At 45.8% G+C, this 17,130-nt stretch overlaps 1 protein-coding gene across 6 annotated transcripts in view; it reads right to left on the reverse strand.

The window, feature by feature from the left end:
- Positions 1-2,779: 2,779 nt before the first annotated feature.
- The window catches only part of CPNE1 (copine 1), a 50,647-nt gene continuing 36,296 nt past the window's right edge, over positions 2,780-17,130 (reverse strand). For 4 of the 6 annotated variants that reach the window (XM_048322095.1, XM_048322094.1, XM_048322093.1 and 1 more), the window contains 9 exons: positions 15,883-15,981; positions 14,783-14,869; positions 14,628-14,687; positions 14,054-14,187; positions 13,404-13,458; positions 13,274-13,325; positions 6,591-6,724; positions 4,644-4,880; positions 2,780-3,920 (listed from right to left, as the gene is read on the reverse strand). In XM_048322095.1, coding sequence (XP_048178052.1) covers positions 3,804-3,920; positions 4,644-4,880; positions 6,591-6,724; positions 13,274-13,325; positions 13,404-13,458; positions 14,054-14,187; positions 14,628-14,687; positions 14,783-14,869; positions 15,883-15,981 — 975 coding nt within the window. In that variant the 3' untranslated portion in view covers positions 2,780-3,803. Of the gene's footprint in view, positions 3,921-4,643; positions 4,881-6,590; positions 6,725-13,273; positions 13,326-13,403; positions 13,459-14,053; positions 14,188-14,627; positions 14,688-14,782; positions 14,870-15,882; positions 15,982-17,130 lie in introns of those variants that run through there. The other 2 variants (XM_048322097.1, XM_048322099.1) reach the window with 2 other exon arrangements.

Below are 17,130 nucleotides of genomic sequence, written 5' to 3' on the forward strand. Positions count from 1 at the left end.
TCCTTGGGACAGGTGTGGTTATACAAATTATTTCTCAGAAGTCATTAATATCATTAGCATACGGGCCACGCATGCGCTGTGTGTCCTGGTGGTCGCGCTGAGGAAGACCTCTCCTCTTCCTCGGGGGTCTTTCTGATGAAGACCAGTAGTCTTCCTCCCAGTGCACTTTTCACCTTTCTCCCTGGGCATGTGTAGTCCTTTGAGGAATGATTCAGCGGTCTCTGAGATGATCCTTGTGCCCTCTATCTTGACAAGATTAGGGCGAATTCGGCTTCTTAGGTTTTTGTAATTAACATCTGCTGTCTGAACTAACATTTGCTGTCTCCCAATTGTTAACTGTGTTTACATGAATTAGCTGTTGACTGCCCCTTCCTCAGTAGAATGGAGCAAGCAGTGCAACTTAAGCCGTTTAATGAGACATCCAGACCACCAAAGTATGCTGCAGCTGAGTGGATCCAGTACTTGCTCAAAGCTGGTCAAAAGACAGCACCTCCTCATGGAGTTTGTGTGGCTTCCTCAAACACCTGCAGCAGTCTCATCACTGCACCCACCTGAAGACAGTGCCTCATTTTTAGCAAAACAGTCCCCTGTGTGTTTAGACATTAACCCTACCAGTTATCCAGGCAAAAAAAGCATTCTCTCTCCCTACCTGTTGGGTAGTGTAGCATAGCCTGGCATGAAATGTTACCAATATTTATTGCCGCATGTCCAGGAAGCAAGAGGAACCCTCCCCACTGAGCTCCCACATGCAACAGCTTTTGATTTTTTCAAAGCCCTGAGGCTGAAATACCTTTGGGGATCACAAGTACAAAGGTGCTTGTTTAATCTTGGCAAGGGTAAAAAGACTTCTGGGGTGTTGCTTGTGCTCACCGTGAAGATAAATCAAGCCAGTGATTGAGAGATACAGAGAGCATGCACAACACATTGTCCTGAGGAAAATAACCTGACCTCTCCTCTAACTCAGCCATGCGATCAGTCTGCATTCCAGCTCCACCCAGGGCAGCACACGGCAGAAAACAGACCCGCCAGCCTTCCATCAAAGTGCCCAGCAGCTGTCTGCATTTCCTCTAAAACCTGGTGTCCTGGGGAGAGTAAAAGACAGAAAACAAAATTCTGCCATACCAGGTCAGTAGCTTCCAAACTTAGCTTCCCTTGGCTTTCACCTGGGCCCACACCCATGCAACTCTTGTTCCTAGGTGACAACTACAGGACTTGTGTCCCTTTGCTTGCTCACATTTTAGCCACTTACCTGTGGGTAAAGAGCATCTCCTTCAAATTCAGGTCTGCTACCACAGGGGGAAGAACTTCCTCAGACCTGTCTCTAGCACTTCTTGGCCTCTTCCTCCCCAAAACAGGAAAGGTCTCTTCTACCATCAATGAATCCTGCACCTGGACATACCTCAGCTAGCTGCAGAACAGTGACTGCACTCCTTACAGGACAGACACAGAGGATTCACTCCATTTTGCATGGCAGCTGGCAGAGGTTTAAAAAGGAGAGGCAAAATGGGCTTCAAAATACACACACAAAAACCAGCCTTAGGTTTCTTGTATGCGTAACACGAAGAGCTCTGTCTACAGGCTGTAAGCAGCTAAAATCACAAGAGAAGGACGTTCTCAACCACAAGAGTGCAGTGGCCGGTGAACATACATTACAAGGGACAGAGAGTGTTCAGTAAGACAAGTCCCTAGTACCACAAGAACCACTTCATGTTAGGGTGACCAGAAAGGCTTCTCCTGGGATGCATTGTTCTGTTATGTTAATCTACCCCAGTTTGGATTCCCCGGTTGGCTGTCAGCCTCTACCCCTCATCACTCCCCCAGAGTTCTCCATTGGTCCCCGTTCCCTGGTCCTGCCTTTCCCCTGCCCCCGGACAAAATTGTGAGTTTCGGGATCATGCTGGTATTTGCCTCTGCAACCTTTGACAGTGTGGAAGCAATAAATGCTCCTGGCAGAACGCACTCAAATGCCTTTCTCGACTCTTTGCTACGGACTATAATACTGAACCCACCCGTGCTTCTGTGGGAGCCGGGCAGGGACAGTATTACAAGAGCAGTTTCTCAGAGATGACCTGGCAGTTCTCCTCCCTCTTCCACACCTGTAACACATTTCAGTTTAGACTCGAGAGGTTGCTTGGTTTCTTTCAAGACTAAGTTTTGAAGTGCAAGACTTAGAAAGTCCAAGAAATGCAAGAAAATGGGGTGCTGTCAGGAAAGACAGTCCAGCTTTCTCTAGAGGAAGCTGGCTGCTGTTCATGTAACCTGAGAGAACATATCACGGTCAAAATAGGTTTGAATAAAAAATTAGAACAGCTTAATCTTGGCTCAGCAGTGGTCCTGACCCCACAGCCCTTCAAGCACAAGCTATGTAATGGTAGTTTGGTGGCAGAGTCCTCCCAGAGCAATTAGTCTAGTTGAGGATGTGAGTTCAACCCCAAGTTCTGTCTTCACTCAAGCTTGTAAACTTAACCAGTTTCAGGGCCTGATCACAGATGCAATCTGCCAATGCATTCTTACCATTTTCTGGCTCATATGGTAGAACAGACAAATTCGTTTGTAACTTCACAGTAAAGGAACATCTCATCTTGCTGCAGTAAAGGGCTGTGGGATTCAGCAGTCTTAGTGATTAAAAGGGAACAAAGTTAATGATGGAAAAATGGCTCTGCTTTGTTTTGGATCACACTGAACTTAGGCTCCTTCAGGTACTGAAACGCCACCATCCACATTGCTGGAAAACAAAGGGAAAAGTCCAGGAAGGAAATGAGAGTCCAGACATGTTATCTAAGCCAAAGTAGAATCTTTATTTATGTAACTGAAAGTGATGACACTTGTAGTGCAATGACAAGCCCAAGTTTCTTTATCTCTACTTGGAAATGAACCACCTCCCTCAAAACATTTGTGCTTTGCTGTCATGTGCCTGTTCTACAGTCCCCAGACCATGTAATGCACACTTCACACTACTGAGGATAAGGAAGCTCCTCCTTGGAGTTCCACAGATAAGTTACTTCTTCATTTTGTAACTTGTGTGATATAAAGAATTCACTCAAAGCATCTTCACTTCAGTGTTTCCAAATGCTGGATTTTTAAAGTCACATTAGTGTGACTCATTAATCTCACCACAATCTCATTAATGATTAATCCTCATTTCTCCCCCATAAATAAGCGAAGTGCAGTGTTCTTAAACTATAACAGTCACTCCAAGCAGTTCATCACAGAAAAAAATTTTGCTAATAGAAAAAATGTGATTAAAAAGAACACAGAAAGGTATGGTCACTGAAACATAAAAAAAAATATACTGGCACTTTATGAAGGCACAACAGGAACTACCTCAGGCATCCAACCAACAGTCTTTGGTCACATCCAGAACAGAAGGGTCCCCATTTCAAAGGCAGCTTGATAGAAGAAAGACACCTATCAAGGAGCACAGGGTAGGTGACACTACAGCAAACACAGGTGCAACACTTCTCCCACCAGGCTCAGCACTCAGTGCAGAGGCCCACCCTGATAGCGAGTAGCAGATGGGATGTGTGGTGTGATGTGTCACAACTTGTGCTGTTGCAAGGTAGAAAACCAACAAGGTCGATTTTTCTGTGACAAAAACTTCCAGCACTTGGGGGTTTTTCTGTATTTACATTTCTTCTGATAGAAATAGGAAAGATCAAAGACCCAGAGCACAAGCAAGTGAAAGAAGTGGTGTGACTGGTGCGATCTCAAGGCACTGAGCACCCACAGTGTACAAGGGAGAATGTGGCTGCAGGCAGCTCTCCTTCACCCCAGTGCTACAGGTGGCCAGGGCCATCCTGAATCTACATTGCCTTGATTTCTGGCAGTTCCAGGGGGGGCCACCCCTGCCATTTATAGTATGACACCAGCTGCTTGGGCACTTCAGCCAGAACCATCTGGGAAAGTGCTTCCTGGGGAGCCTGAAAAGAGAATGGGGAGAATAAATCAGAAATACCACAGAGAACAGATTTGTTAGCCTAGTGAAAAGCTCTTTTAGAGAATTTGTAACACCTGTCATGATCATTCTGTTTTAAGAATTCCTTGCTACGGCTTTAGGAGCACTTCCAGTCAGTCTCGGTGAGCACTGCTGATGAAAACCACTTATTCTCACCTCAACTTCAGACTTACACAGTCTGAGTGCAAAACTGCCCCAGCCACTAGCAATGTCTCTTATTTTGGGTTTTCATTTGAATCACTCAACCCAATTGACCATGCAAAGTGCATGAATGCCAATGCCAACAGTGGAATTCAGGGGGAGCTGGGGAGTGACTGGACTGCTTTCAACAGCAAGGAAGAATGATCTCAACTTCAATCACTCATGGGCCTCAACATCAGAGACTTGACAATATGATCTCAGTTCCAGCCTAAACGTTCGCATCCCAGGACAGAGAACATCCCCTTTAACCCTGCAATAGCCAAGAGATAGTATGTGAAATCAATTATACAATGAGGGCTCTCAAGAACTGCAAGACAGCAAGACACACAGCTTTGAACACAGAAGCCAACATCTCAACTCTCACTGGGAACAAGCGGCACGGGCATACCCTCTGAGCATGCAGCTTGCTGCCTTGTCAAGACCAAGGTCATTTTTAGGATGCATACATCCTGGCACTGGGACTCTTCTGAACTTAAAAACAACCTACATTTTTGAACTGTCGGAAAGGCACAAACTGGACAATGTCCCGTGCAGCTGGCTCTCCTGTCACAGATTTCAGAACACCGTTGTCTCCATCAAGGAACTCCATTGCTTTAAAATCGGCTTCACCAACACCAACAATGATGATGGACATGGGCAGCTTAGAGGCATTAACAATTGCCTGCCTAGTTTGGTCTAGATCAGTGATCTCTCCATCTGTGATGATCAGCAAGATAAAGTATTGCTGAAAAACATAAGAAAGCATCTAGTTAGGTATTTCAACACCAGAGCTCACATAACTGAAGGCAGATAGAGCACTCCTTTATGCTAAGAAAGAAATCAGATGTTGTTGTGGATGAGACAAAACCAGAACACTAAAGAAACTTATGTTCATGAGCATTTTTTCCTATGCCTAATGATTTTCATTGTGCACTTCCAATTTTCTCTGTACTAGAAAAAAGATAAAGGATTAAATTCAGTTTATAAAGAACAGTTACATCAATTGGCAAAAAGTACTAGAGATGAAAAGTACTACTAAGTCAACACAGCTGCATACAAAATTCACTGATGGGCACTGTTTTGCTGACTGATATTCAGAAAGGCTAGAGATATTTAATATCCCTGCAGTGTAACTCAAAAAGCCTTGGGTTTTTTTGTTATCAATAGTTTAAATTAGAAACATTAGAAGTATTAGAAATCTCAAAACACAGCAGTGACAACATGAGACATTCTAGAGATAACACGAAGGGAAGGATACAGGAGCTTTTCCAGAAAGAAAGGAGTACCTCAAAGCAATGCCTTGGCATGGTAAAGTGTTTACAATTTATATCATTTTCCAGAAACTAAAGTTTAGTACCTGATTCTGAAATGAGCAGCTGCTGTTTTATAGCAACTACTTACAGACTTAAAATGAGGCAAACACAACAAAAATAAGAGAAAACTGAATTTCCAGTTCCAAAGCACAGTCAACACAAGAGTTACTATTGCTGTACCCAACTGCTGACAGATTCCTTATTTAAATAGTTAGCTTTAAATCTGAAAGAAAAAGTAGAGATATTTAACACATTATGAGAATTAGGAAGATTTCCCCAAAGTGCTGGGAAGGTTAAAAAATACCCTCAGAAATGTAAGAAATGGATCTCCCTAGTCCAAGTGCCTCACAGCGTGGGAAATATTTGATATACACACAAATATAAGATATACACACAAACATAAGTAGCACCAAAAATACTGACACAGCTAGGTGATAAAACAAATAACACAGTATATGTTTCTGATTGGCCTGTCAAAATGAAATCAGCTAAAATCTATCAGGACATCCAAGTCCTTCATCCTTAAGCAAAATGAATGAAGTTTAAAGAAATGAAGTTGATTTTTAACAGCAACCACAGCCACAGCAGCACACAAATAAGCCCACGACCATAGAGGAGCACAGATGCTCTGCAATCAGCACACTGACTGAACAGTTCTCAGATGCCATGCCATTATGGTGGGACAGAAAGCCAAGCCCTCTGGTAGTTTCTTGGACGCTTTTTCTCAACATTCTTGAGAGCAAAATTGTTTGGCACAACACTCTATTCTATGTGCATGCCCTAGAGGTGACAGAGCTTGGCAAGAGAGATTACAGTGAGGAAACTGTTGCCACAGTCCAACTGGTCAACCAGCCAACACAGCACCCCTGTAAAATGCAATGTAAGGACGATGCCAAACTGGGAGAGAAATAAATGTCACTTGAGCAATGAAACTAATGTGAGTGTCTACCCAGTATAGGTTCCTATCAGTATGTACCAAGAGAGCACTGACATGCTCTCTGTAGGCTGACAACAGACGACCAAACTTGGGATTCTAAGGAAGGAAGATGATGTCAATTTACTATTCCATTCTATTCAATCATAAACATGGAAAACAGAAACATCAACCCAAAGCAGATCCACAGTAAAGGCCTTGCACTCACTGCAGCAGTTCCTTGTTGCAGTGAGTGTCCTGCAAACCTTGCCACGTGGTTTATAATAGGAGAGAAGTTGGTTGGCCCGTAGAGTTGGATCCGAGGCAGAATCTGGCGGTAGGCATCCACTATTCCTTGGATCCCTGTAACACAAGGAAGGAAAGCTGCCACAAGAGCCCACAATTCCTCCAGTCATTATTTTATAAGCATTACTAAACAGCATAGCCAAAGGACAACTCACACAGCTCCGAACTCCTGAAGGGCAAATAAGCAGCAGCATAACAGGAAATATGGGAAAACAGATGACGAAAACAGTGGACAGCTGCAGAGATCGGATTTGCACATTTCTTCCCCATTCTTCATTCTTCACATCAGTCTTTGTGCCTTTAACATCACAAAGCTCAGGATTCTAGCTTTTGAGTTGGCTGATGGAGAAGGCTTTAAACTAGGTTTGAATAGGGAAGGGGATAAGACCAGGCTTGGCAGACATGAGCCTAGGGCTGGCATGCCAGCATTGGGGGTGAAATCAAGAGCCCAGCTGAAGTTCATCTATACCCTGCTGACTTTGAAGTGTGTGAGTCTCACTGGAACACACTTGCACACTTATGGAGACAAAACAACGAGTCCTATGGTAATAAAAGCCAAAAGGGAAACAGCATAAAATTATCTCAAAGGAATTATGAGTGTTCCTCTAGGAAGGCAACACAGCCAACAGCCCAGCTGAGGTGCTTCACACCAATGCACAGAGCACAGGCAACAAACAGGAGGACCTGAAAGCCACCATGATGCTAGAAAGCTACAACCTTGTGCCATTATTGAAACTTGGTGGGACACCCATGGGAATCCCATGACTTGAGTACAGCTATTGATGGCTACAGGCTGTGAGGAAGGAACAGGCAAGCAAGGAGAGGTGGAGGGGCTGCCCTCTATGCCAAGAATAGGATTGAGTGTGAATATCTGTCTCTGAAGAACAGCCATGTGGGTAAAAATCAGTGTCCAAGGCAACAAAAGGAACTTCATGGTTTTGGGGTCTAATACAGGCTGCCTGATCAAGGGGAACCTGTTGATGAAGCCTTTCTGCTCCAGCTACAGGAGGCACTGTGCTTGCAGGCTCTTGTCCTGCTGGGGGACTTCAACTGTCCTGACATCTGCTGGGAAAGTAGCACAGTGAGCTGTAGGCAATCCTACAGGAGGAGGAGACTCCTGGAATGCATGAAGGATAACTTCTTGACCCAGGTAATCAACAGCCCTGCCAGAGAGGATGCATTACTGGATCTGTTGGTCACCAATGCAAGGCAGCTAATTGGGAACATCAAGATCAGAGGCAGCCTGGACTGCAGTGATCATGCATTGGTGGAATTGGCAGTCCTGAGGAATATGGGCCAGGTAAGAGTAAAGTTAGGCCACTGATGGTTAGGAAAGCAGACTTCCAGCTCTTCAGGGAGATAGTCAGTGGGATCCCCTAGGAGACTGCCCTTGGGGACAAGGGAGAAGAACAGAGCTTGGCAGATTTTTAAGGAAGCCTTCCATAGAACACAAGAGCTAGCAATCCCAGGAGCAAGAAATCAGCCAAGGAAGGCAAAAGACCAGCATAGCTGAGTAGGGAACTGCTAGTCAAACTAAAGGGAAAGAAGCAAATGCATAGATGGTTGAAGCTAAGGCAGGTCACCCAGGAAGGGTATAGAGATCAAGTTCGTTGTGTAGGGATGGCCAAGGTGGAGCTGGAACTGAACCTGGCAAGGTAGGCAAAGAGTAAAAGGAAGGGATTTTACAGGCCCATTAACCAGAAAAGTCAAAGGTGTTAGCCCCTGATCAACAATGCTGGAAAACTGGTAACAGCGGATGAGGAGGCTGAGGTACCCAACAGCTTTTTTGCCTCAGTCTCCAATGGCAAACTCTCTTTCCACATCTTGAGTGGATGAACAGCAGAATGAGGACTGGGGGAGCAAAGGCCCTCTCACTATCAGTAAAGATCAGGTGTGTGATCACTTGAGGTACCTGAATGTACTTAAGTGTATGGGAGCCAATGAGACGCATCCCAGACCCCTGAGGAAATTGGCTGACGGAGTTGCCAAGCCACTCTCCATGATATTTGAAAACTCATGGCAGTCAGGTGAAGTCCCAGGTGACTCGGAAAGGGGAAACACCGTCCCTGTCTTTTAAAAGGGTAGAAAGGAGGACCCTGGGAACTACCGGCCTGTCAGCCTCACCCCTGTGCCTGGGAAGACCATGGGACAGACCCTCCTGGAAGCTTTGCTAAGGACATGGAGGTGATTCAGGACAGCCAGCATGGCTTCATCAAGGGCAAGTCCTCCCTGACCAAGCCAGTGGCCTTGTACAATGGCACAGCTCCGTACACAAGGGGGGGAGACAGATGTCCTTTATCTGGACTTCTGTAAAGCCTTTGAAACAGACCCCCACAACATCCTTCTCTCTAAATCAGAGAGAGATGGATTGGATGAGTGGACTGTTAGATGGTGTATTGGTTTGGCACAGGCTGGCATTAGGTAGCAGGGGGGCCACAAAGATGGCTCCTGTAAGGAAGCTGCTGGAAGCTTCCCACCATGTCCAGCAGAGCCAATGGCTGGTGGCTCTGAAGATGGACATGCTGCTGGCCAAGGCTGGGCCAATTAGGGATGATGTAACACCTCTGTGATAACAGATTTCAGAAGAAATCAAAACAAAGTGGGGCATGCACAGTTTTAATTGCAGCTAGAGAAGAGGAGGAAGTGAGCACATGTGAGAGAAACAACAGGGAGACACCAAGGGCAGGGAAGAAGGAGGGGGAGGAGGTGCTCCAGGCACTGGGGCCGAGATTCCTCTGCAGGCCATGGTGAAGACCACGGTGAAGCAGCCGTGCCCCTGCAGCCCCTGGAGATCCACGGGGGGTGCAGAGATCCACCCGCAGCCCCTGGGGGAGGTGCCCGTGCCAGAACGGGTGGATCCCTGGAGGAGGCTGTGATCCAGTGGGAGTCCCGGTGGAGAGAGAGGGCCCTGCTTCCAGGCTGGAGCAGCCTGGCCTTGGAGGACTGCAGCCCGTGGAAAGAGAGACCCACAGTGCAGCAGTTTTGGGAGGACTGTGTGCCCATGGGAGGGACTGACAGTGTAGCAGTTTTGGGAGGACTGCTGCTCGTGAGAGTGGACCCACGCCGGGGAAGGTCACGGAGAACTGTCTCCCGTGGGAGGGAGCCCCCGGCCGCACAGGGGAAGGACTCCTCTCCTGGACCAGCGGAAGGAAATCTCAGTGATGGACTGACCAAACCCCCATGCCCTGTCTCCCTGCACTGTTAGTGGGAAGGAGGGAGGGGCTGGGGGGTGGAAGGTGTTCTGAGGGCTTATTTTACTTCTCATTATCCTCCTCTGACTCTGTTAGTAATAAATTCACTTTGCAACTTAAGTTGAACCTGTTTCACCCTTGAAGTGTTTTATTCTCCCGGTCCTTATCTTGCTCATGAAGCCTTGGGTAATTTTTTTTTTCCTTTTCCCTCCTCTGCCCAGCTGCGGCAGAGAAGGGTGAGCGAGCAGCTCTTGTGGGTGCCTGGTGTTGGGCCAGTGCCAAACCACGATAGATGGATAAGAAAGCGGTTGGACAGTCACATCCAGAGGGTAGTGCTCGATGGCTCAGAGTCCCAATGGACATCAGTGACAAGTGGGGTCCCTCTGGGGTCCATATTGGGACCAGTGTTATTTAATATCTTCATTAATACATGACGAGAACAAGTGTACCCTCAGCAGGTTTGCAGATGACACACCTGAAGGACAGGGCCATCCACAGGGACCTGGACAAGCTTGAGAAGTGGCCCACGGCAACCTCAGGAGGTTTAACAAGGCCAGATGCTGGTGTGGCACCTGGGTTGGGTATCAGTCCCAGTATCGATCCCCACTGGGGCAGGAACAGATCGAGAGCAGCCCTGCTGAGAAGGATTTTGGGGGTGCTGGTGGATGAGAGGCTGCACACACCCGGCCGTGTGCGCTGGCACCCAGAAACCAACCATGTCCTGGCTGCATCAAAAGAAGTGTGGACAGCAGGTCAAGGGAGGGGATTCTGCCCCTCTACTCCCCTCAGGTGAGGCCCCACCTGCAGTGCTGCATCCAGCTCTGGAGTCCTCAGCACCAGACAGACATGGACCTGTTGGAGCCAGTCCAGAGGAGGCCACCAAGTTGATCAGGGGGATGGAGCACCTCTCTTATGAGGAAAGGCTAAGAGAATCGGGTTTGTTCAGCCTGGAAAAGAGGAGGCTTAGGGGTGACATAACTGCAGCCTTCCAGTTCCTAAAGGGGGCTTACAAGAAAAATGGAGAGGGACTTTTTACAAGAACATGTAGTGACAGGACAAAGAGGAATCGATTCAAACTGAGAGTAGGTTTCAATTATTAGGAGGAAATTTCAATATTAGGAGGAAATTCTTTGCTCTGAGAGTGGTGAGGCACTGGAATGGGTTTGACCAGAGTAGTTGTGGCTGCCCCTTCCTTGGAAGTGTTCAAGGCCAGACTGGATGGAACTCTGAGCAACCTGGCCTAGTGAAAGGTCTCCCTGCCCATGACAGGGGGTTGAAACTAGATGATCTTTAATGTCCTTTCCAATCCAAACCATTCTATGATTCTATAAAGTTGCAGGAAAAATAATCTAGCAAAGATATGATGAAGACTGCTTACTTTGTCCTTTCTACCTTGTCAATTTATCTTGTTTAATTGGTTATGTTCTAATTAGACAAGGTCAGAAGCTCTCGGGAACACTGACTTTTCATTTTCTTTGTGCAGAATTTAGAAAACAATCTCTGATTGAAGATTCAACAATTTCTGTAACAGAAATAGCAATATCTAAGGGTTTTTTTCATGCAAAAAGCTTTTCTCAGGTTAACTAAACAAAAAAAATTTTTGAACTCCTATTTTAAATGGTACATATTCTTCTGTGGATCCATCTAAATTGGCCTATTCCTAGCTTGTATCGATGTAGCTTCATTTGCCACTGCTGTTTACATTGTCCACCATCAAGTTTTAGCATGGTACCACTCAAAACTGCTGTACAAAGACCCTAAAAGACCACAGACCCAGATCCCAGTGAGGCAGACAATGCTGAACTGAGAAGAAATGCTTGGATTTTAGCACTGAATCTCTAATTCCACTTTTTGTTGGCCTAAGACCAAAGAGAAAAACTAAGTGACAAATGCTCATTCAAGAACAATTCTGTGTGACAGCATGATGAGAGAGATCTTAGTCCTTAAAGGTCATAATCTAGCATTGGGAGCAGCCCTTAAATACAGCAGTGTGGTGGGGTGATCCTGGCTGGATATGAGGTGCCCACCAAAGCCATTTATCACCCCACTCTTCAGCTGGACAGAGGAGAGAAAATACAACAAGGCTCATGGGTCAAGGTAAAGACAGGGAGATTGCTCAGCATCCACTGTCATTGGCAAAACATTTTTGCCAAATTGACATAGGGCAATCAGTTGAATTTGTTGCCAATCAAATCAGAATAGGACGAAGAAAAGGAAAACTAAGTCTTAAAAACATTTTCCCCTCACCTCCCCTCTTCTCAGGCTCAACTTCACTCCCAAATTCTCTCTCTCCTCTCCCCTCAGTGGCACAGCAAATGGGGGCTGTGGTCAGTTCATGTCATCTCTGCTGCTCCTTCCTCACTCAGAGGAAAGTCTCTCCTCACTCGTCCCCTGCCCCAGCATGGGGTCAATCCCACAGGAGACAATCCTCAATAAACTTCTCCCATGGGAGTGCCTCCCACAAGCTGCAGATCTTCATGAATTGCCCATGTAGGTCCCTCCCACAAAATGCACTCTCTGAGGAACAGACTGCTCCAGGGTGGGGCAACCATGGGCTGGTGGTGGGTATTTGCTCCCCCATGGACCTCCATGGGCTGCAGGGGCACAGCTGTCTCATCCTGGCCTTCACCACAGGCTGCAGGAGAATCTCTGCTTGAGTGCCTGAAACACTTCCTCCTCCTTCTTCTTTACCAGCCTTGGGGTTTCCAGTATTGCTTCTCTCACATACTCCTTCCCTCTGATTGCTGGCACACAGGGTTTTTTTCCCCCTTCTTAAATCTATTATCCCACCATCGCTGATGGACTTGGCCTTTGCCAGTGATAAGTCTGCCTTGGAGCCAGCTGGCATCAGCTCCATTCGACATGGGGGAAGCCTCTAGCAGCTTGTCAGAGAAGCCACCCCTGTAGTCCCCACTACCAAAACCTTGCCATGCAAAGCCAATATAACCTGAAAGCACCTCCACTGAAGAAGATGGCTATGAAAAAAAGCAAGCTTTTAAGACAAATTTTAAGAGAACAGTCAAACATATCCACACATATCCCATTGCTGGTGAAGTAACCTTGGTCTCTAACAGCCTCAGCAGATGGTGGCACTGGAATCTTATTAAGCACAGGCACAGGGCTGAGCTGAATCCACTGCCACCTGTAATCCAGCCGAAGTAACCAAGTTGAAGCAACAAAAATTTTAGCACAGACTGACAATCAATTAAATCTAGACCCCTTCACTGGAGCTTATGGCGCTTGCACAGAAATCTGCATCAACACACATCTGCTTTTGTCAGCATCAAGGTGAGAGTAAATCTATGTTTGCCCCATGTCTTGGTGCTGCATTTGATTTTCACCAGTTATGAAATAAACACAGCACTTCAAACATCTCCCCCTCCCAGTGACATTATTAATAAGGAAGTGTCCTCACCTTGGCAATAAGGGTTGCTGGGGTTGAAGTTCAAAGCAAACTCATGAGATACCTTGGGAAATGGGACATTACAAACAGTTAGGGAATGCAGACACAACAGAGCAAGGGCCCAGCATTGTGAAGGTCCTACCTGCCAGCTAGGAGGAACCTGAGCACCAAACCCAAATGCAGGAAACAGCTTGTCCCTGGAAAGAAAGGGCAGCAACAAAAAATAAGAGCAATTCTATAATAACTCACTCTTCTGTTTTATTCACCAAAAGTAATTGGAGACCAAGGCAGAATTCCTGCCATAAGGAATTGGTACATCATTTAGCTGCCCATGGCCTGGCACCAGGTATCCAATGTTTTCGGGCTTGGGCTTGAGAGCTAGGTAATTTCTTTCAGTGCAGCACCCCACAGGACTCTCAGGACATTTCAAAGTAGCAGGAGAAAAGCCAGACCAACCCCAGCCTGGCTACAGGACAAAGCAGACAAACATGTTCCCATTCCCACTGAATCAAATAGGACATTCATGTTTGCAATGTGTCATCTGTAACAAGGGATCAGTGCTCAGCTGAAGCACCAAGGGAGTCAGAAGGGACAAGCCAAGCAAATATGCCAAATTATGAAGAGCTGCCATTGCCCTCCCTAGCACTGACAGAAGCAAGAGGAAACAGTAGCACCTCCTAAAGGGATCTCCCAAGGAAAGGCAGCCCCTCAATCATTAAAACAGTGCAGGGCTAGAACAAGTTGGGACACATTTGTGACATGGTGACTGGATCAATCAAGATCATTACATACGTGTCATAATCCTGGACTACACTTCCCACACTCCAGATGGCACTCAGGTACTCATTTATCCCATCTGGGCTGATGTAGTGAAGAGAATCTGGTGATTTGGGATCGCCATTGGAGGCAGTGAAGTCTACACCCACCTGATCAGGCAACATGATGGCAGCAAGTCACTGATATGTCAGCACAAACAAATGAGAAGAACTAACTATATCCAGAAACAGGGGGTTAGCTCAGGCCCATACAGTTCCTTTCCTCCCAGGCACACAGCAGCCCTACACAGCGACAGGCACACATGCCTGCACCCCTTTTCCCACCTGGGTACAGGTATTTCCAAGTCGTAGCAATCCTTCCCACTGACAGACTGAACCAACTTCTCAAAAGAAGTTTGAGAAGCCCTAGCTCCATTAAAGTGCTACTTGATCGCAAAAAGTAAAAATATAGTATTATTTGGGTTTTGCAGATTTCATCACTGCAAATTCACACTGCATTTGCAGTCACTCATGCTGCCAATAAAAACTAAACACAACCTCACTGCTTTTGTCCTGTCATTTACCAATACAAGCAGTGGGGAACAACTCACCGTAAAGTTAATCTGGCAACCTCCCATCACATAGTCCAGAAATGAATATTCTGTCTCAATCTAGAGGAACAGACAGACAGTGTTACACCTACTCATTTCACTACGATCAGAAAATAAAAGAAGTAAAAAAAAAAACCCAACAAAAATCTTCCTACCTTGCAGGATTTTATCCTAATAATGCCAGAGTTTTTGTAGTGCTTTTTCTTTTGTTTTTTCTCAGGATGAATGCATTCATATTCCACCTACAGAAAGCAAGCACAGAAGAAGCAAGTTCCAAAATATCTGCCTTTACAGGAGAGCAAATTATTGAAACAAGCGGTGTCACACATCCCACAATTTCAGAGTTACCAAAATACCCAGCAGAATTAAGAAATGTAATTTTAGAAGGTCTGCAACTACTTTGGCTGCTATCTGACAAGCTAAATGGGGTGCTTTTGACACCAGCACTGGGCAGAGAAGGCAAAAATCTCAGGGTGGGGAGGCCAAAAAGCCTAGGCCACAGGTTCCCAGTGGCAGTATCTGCCTGTTTGGATTCACTCGCATTCACAAGGTTCTGAATTCACAAGGGCTCGAAAAAAGGCAGGAACCTTCCACTCACTTTTGGATTATGACCCATCAACGTGGATGGCAACTGGAGTAGTCCTGGGCTACATCCTGTGTGCAAATACATCTGACTCAATTCAGGTGGGACATCTCCAAAAGAATGAGATGTCAGGTTTTCACTGCAGACAACAAACCAAAACCAGCACCACCAGCATGTAACTCAACTTACTCTAGACCAGATGACCAAGACAAGTGCCCCTTGGAAGGACTGCTGCTCTCTGTTAGCTGGCAAGGTGACCAGAGTGCTCAGGAGGGTGACCAGCTCCAGCACAAACATTATCTGAGACAAGCTGTGCTTCTGGACTCAGCTGTTACAGCACCAACAAGCACTTTTATTTTCACTTGACTCAGCAGAGGCCAAAGCAAGCTGAACTGCTGGGAAAAGTAGCTCAGAAGACAACAGGGCCAGCAGAAAAAAGGCTCAAGGATGTTTTTAGAAATAAGAATGGTAACAGAACCCAAAGAAAACAAAGAAATATAATTCCCACACCAGTTTTTATTCTTTCCAAATGTTGGCTTAGTAATACAACAACATAGACAAAAATATGCATGCTTGGAGGCAACAACTAAAAGTGTATATCTGAGGTCAATATTAAAAAGGGGGTTTGAAAGCCTGAATTCTGGACTAAGTTAGCAGGCTGAGGAAGCTCACCAGAGAGCCGGCACCAGCTGTCTGCATCTTCGCCAGGGTCGTTTCCAAAGTGCCTATCAAGTCATGTGAGCCGTCGCTGTCATGATCTGCACACTGCACCTGAAAGGAGGAGGGAGCAGGCAATGGGCAGGCTTCCTGTCTTAGGGAGACCAGCCATGGCTCACTGCCCCACCTTCTGTCTGACAGCTCTGCTCTATGCTGGTGCACTCCCCCATGCCATCAGGACTGGGGATTTTGGCCACATCACTAACTGAAACCCAGGAGCAAAGACACACAGCCAGAGAGAATCTCAAGAGAGGAACATATTCACTTCCTCACCCACTTAAATATGCATGGTGAAAAATAAAATCTTTCCGTGGTTTAAATATAAGAGATTAAATAAATAAATAAAAATTTTAAAGAAACATTAAAAGCCCCCAACATTTCACAGCCCAGATGTGTAAATGTGAGATCATTCAGGACAAGATATGCAACTGGGGTAAGGGGAACAAGCAATTAAAACTTTGTTATCTAAGATATGCTCTTTTTTCTGTCCAACAATAGCATCAATTTACAGGAAAATTGCAATTTCCATGCAACAGTAAGTCTGTCTCTTTCTGCATCTTATACCAACCAAATTATAAATACTTTATTAATAAACAGTCATTTTTATATCAGCATGAAGGCTTTAGAACTAGGTAATGCAAAAGAACAATGCATTTACAAATGAAAATATACTAGTAACTATGGCTTACAGCAACATGGTGTCATAGCTCTCCACAAAATCACCAGTGAGGAGCATTTCTAACACATTCAGTCCATATGACTGCAGAACACAAGTAATTCCAGAAGCAGTCAACTAAGGAACAAGTGTAAGCAGCTGCCTTCTCCTCCTCTGAAGCTCACATGCCACACAGATTCAGGGACTCTCTTTCTGAGATCTGCCTTTAGTAATCAAGAAATTGATGCTACTCCAGTATAAACCACAGTGACAGCTTTCTCCTAAGGACAATGGGTCAAGATGAACCCATGGGTAACACCCCAATAAGGGTGTCAAATGCAATGGCTAGGTATCTGAATTTGACACTGGGTTCTTTAAGGACTACTCAAGATCTACATGGGATCTTCCACTGGTATCAATGGAAAACCCATACAAACAGCCAAGTGAATTATGACCTAATGTAGTCACCTAAATGGGAAGCACCATGGCGTAGATGCTGAGAAGGCTAGCAGAGAAAAATTCTCCACTTTTTACTGTCTCATGTGAAA

Source organism: Corvus hawaiiensis, chromosome 17, assembly GCF_020740725.1.
Source record: "Corvus hawaiiensis isolate bCorHaw1 chromosome 17, bCorHaw1.pri.cur, whole genome shotgun sequence".
NCBI lineage: Eukaryota > Metazoa > Chordata > Aves > Passeriformes > Corvidae > Corvus > Corvus hawaiiensis.